The following is a 1100-nucleotide window of genomic DNA, read 5'->3' as shown; positions in this document are numbered from 1 at the left end:
CCTGCACGATGCCGCTGTGGCCGCGCACCAGCGGCTCCAGCACACCAGCGGCATACTGCCGTACGTGGCACGCACGCACGAACACGCACACACACGCACACACACACACGCACACACACACGCAGCTCATGCAACTGTTGTGTTATGTGCATCAGGGAGCACACGGAGACGGTGGAGCTGATCAATGGCGACTTCCTGGAGGAGGATTGGAGCGACGCTGATGTGGTGTTCTGCTGCTGTGTGACGTTCGGGCGAACGCTGATGGAGGGAATCGCCGAGCGGGCGGCCCGCTTGCTTCGACCCGGCAGCATCTTCCTTTCCGTGGGTCAGCCTCTGCCACCGCCACCATCTTCGCCATCCTGTCCATGGACGCTGGTCGAGAAGGTGTCTTGCGACTTCTCCTGGGCTTCGTGTAATGTGTTCATCCAACAGGTAACCTCCAAAGAAAAGAGGAGCTTGTGAATGTCGTGCCAGTGAGTGTAGCGAAGTATCATTTATTCATTTATTAATTTGTTTACTGGATTTTTAATATGGGCAATTATTTATGGGGAATGGCCCGTCACGTTGACAACCATTTGACGACCAAACTTCTCAACGCAACAAGATCACCTTCCCGACGCATCGGCGATTCGATTATTGCTGTGCATCTGCGGGGCGGGGCAGCTTCTTGAATCAAACTTGGCAGGAACCAGGTTAGGTGCAATCAAAAAGGAAGAATGTTTGCCTGGCTGAACAAGATAGGAGGGGAGGGAGGATTCTTGACCTTGTATGCGGGCAGCTTGATTGGTGGCCGTGGCAACGAAGAAGAAGAGAAGCAGAAGAGATGGGAGAAGGAGGCCGAGCGCTTCTACTTTCGAGGGCGCCGGCTGATAGCGGGCCACCGCTACTCGCAGCAAAGCAACCTTGCTCGAGACACGGCCAAGGGCAAGGACCTGCTGGCCCGTGCTGCCGAGATGGGCCACTCTCTCGCCGCCGTAGACCTCAGCTGCTGCGCCAAAGCCGTTAGCCACGACCAAACGCGCATCGATTGGATCAAGGCACGCCTCCCACCTCTCTGGGGCAATAAGTACATATATATAATAATAATAAATAGGTAATAA

The 1100-nt window shown here is 54.8% G+C and overlaps 1 protein-coding gene and 1 pseudogene across 1 annotated transcript; both read left to right on the top strand.

Moving 5' to 3' along the window:
* The first annotated feature begins 156 nt into the window (after window positions 1-156).
* Window positions 157-416, top strand: ACA1_013990 (annotated as a pseudogene).
* Window positions 417-716: 300 nt separating this feature from the next.
* Window positions 717-1097, top strand: ACA1_013980 (uncharacterized protein; the record flags this gene model as incomplete). The annotated part of the gene is made up of 1 exon (XM_004334075.1): window positions 717-1097. The coding sequence occupies one exon, from the start codon at window positions 717-719 to the stop codon at window positions 1095-1097; it is 381 nt and encodes a 126-aa protein (XP_004334123.1).
* Window positions 1098-1100: the final 3 nt, after the last annotated feature.

This window comes from Acanthamoeba castellanii (genome assembly GCF_000313135.1).
Source record: "Acanthamoeba castellanii str. Neff unplaced genomic scaffold scf7180000083757, whole genome shotgun sequence".
Classification (NCBI taxonomy): domain Eukaryota; phylum Discosea; order Longamoebia; family Acanthamoebidae; genus Acanthamoeba; species Acanthamoeba castellanii.
Note: the sequence above shows the minus strand (reverse complement) of the source record. Positions and strands in the feature narration are given on the sequence as shown.